We start from the raw sequence: 1,360 nt of genomic DNA on the forward strand, positions 1-1,360 counted from the left end.
AATTATTTTTCCCACTGGTTGGTAAATTTTCTTACATTTTTCACAATTAAAAACTGCAATATAACAATCGAATACGACACAAAATATGTTAGCAAGTATTTTTGTTGTATAGGGAGAATGTTTACAACAGTGCTTCCCGAAATTTTGTATGTGAGTGGGCTAGGTGTAATAAACTTGAACTGCACAGTCTGAAGTTCCTTCATATTTACAAACGCAACATCTTGGTTGATTGTGGCGATGTTATTGGAATGCATAAGCTTGTGTTAAACGAATCTATATGAAAAATGTCATTGTACCGCGGCCTTAAGTTTGTGATAGAAAGTTTGTACGTGGCGCTGATCGTTAGGTTGACATTGCTGACAATCAGATGATAGTCATATGATAGTCAGTATTCTTGTAGGGTTGGTAATAGACGAAAAAATTTTAAGCCGAAAGTTTATAATTTTTAATCGCAGTGTACTTTTAACTTTACATACAAACCCTGGTCAGTTGTCAAAAATCTAAAAACAGCTGCTGCAGGAAAACAATCCGAATTAAGTTTAACAAAATCCATAACCTTTTTTATAATTTATATATGTAAAAATATGCAGAAGAAACGAGTGCTTGTGAACACAGTTTTGGACAAATTGCATCGTGGCGCAGTTTACGCATGTATGGGTGTTACGCTGTATGGAACATTTCTACTGGGCTTAAAAGTGAAACATTACTTCACTGAATCGCGACCACAAATAAAGGCGGAAAAGTTAAAAATGATTGAAGAAGATGTGTTAGATAAATCAAAAATTATAAAAACATAGATCTTATCAATAAATAAGTGTATAAAATGCTAATAATAATGTATTTTGTTATGAAATAAAAATTTTCATGTTTTAGTTTTTTCCATTGAAGTTTTGTAGGTATGTAATTCAGGGGTGCTTATGTAGTAGAATATCACAAATCACTTTTAGAAGATTACGCATTCACGAATTAAAAATTGCTGCGTTCTGCGCACTACGTCACACTTGACTGCTTTAGCGAATGAAAAAAACAAGAGCTAAAGGAAAATGACGTAAAAATTACCCATAAAACAACCGATCTTTTGTTTACATGCGCAATGCACAATCTTGTGTTTGTGATAAAATGTAGGAGGTATGTACTAATGGCCTCTAGTGATGTTCAAGCAACTGCGCTAAGCTTTGTATAAACCTAGCAATTTTTAACTTTAGCTCAGAACTGATACAAGATGACCAAAAATTATCGGAATGTCTGTAAAGAGGGGTTGGATTTTATATAAGGTGCCCCGATTTTCAAACTTTTATTGATTAGTAGTGATAGAGGGGGTCCTACAAATTACCAAAATGGAATCCGCAGCTCTAGGAAA

General features: G+C 33.6%; 1 protein-coding gene across 1 annotated transcript; it reads left to right on the forward strand.

Moving 5' to 3' along the window:
• Positions 1-399: 399 nt before the first annotated feature.
• LOC137247749 (uncharacterized) lies at positions 400-887 on the forward strand. The gene has a single exon (XM_067778706.1). The coding sequence runs from the start codon at positions 585-587 to the stop codon at positions 795-797; it is 213 nt and encodes a 70-aa protein (XP_067634807.1). The 5' UTR covers positions 400-584; the 3' UTR covers positions 798-887.
• The last annotated feature ends 473 nt before the right edge of the window (positions 888-1,360 follow it).

This window comes from Eurosta solidaginis, chromosome 4, assembly GCF_040869045.1.
Source record: "Eurosta solidaginis isolate ZX-2024a chromosome 4, ASM4086904v1, whole genome shotgun sequence".
Taxonomy (NCBI): Eukaryota; Metazoa; Arthropoda; class Insecta; order Diptera; family Tephritidae; genus Eurosta; species Eurosta solidaginis.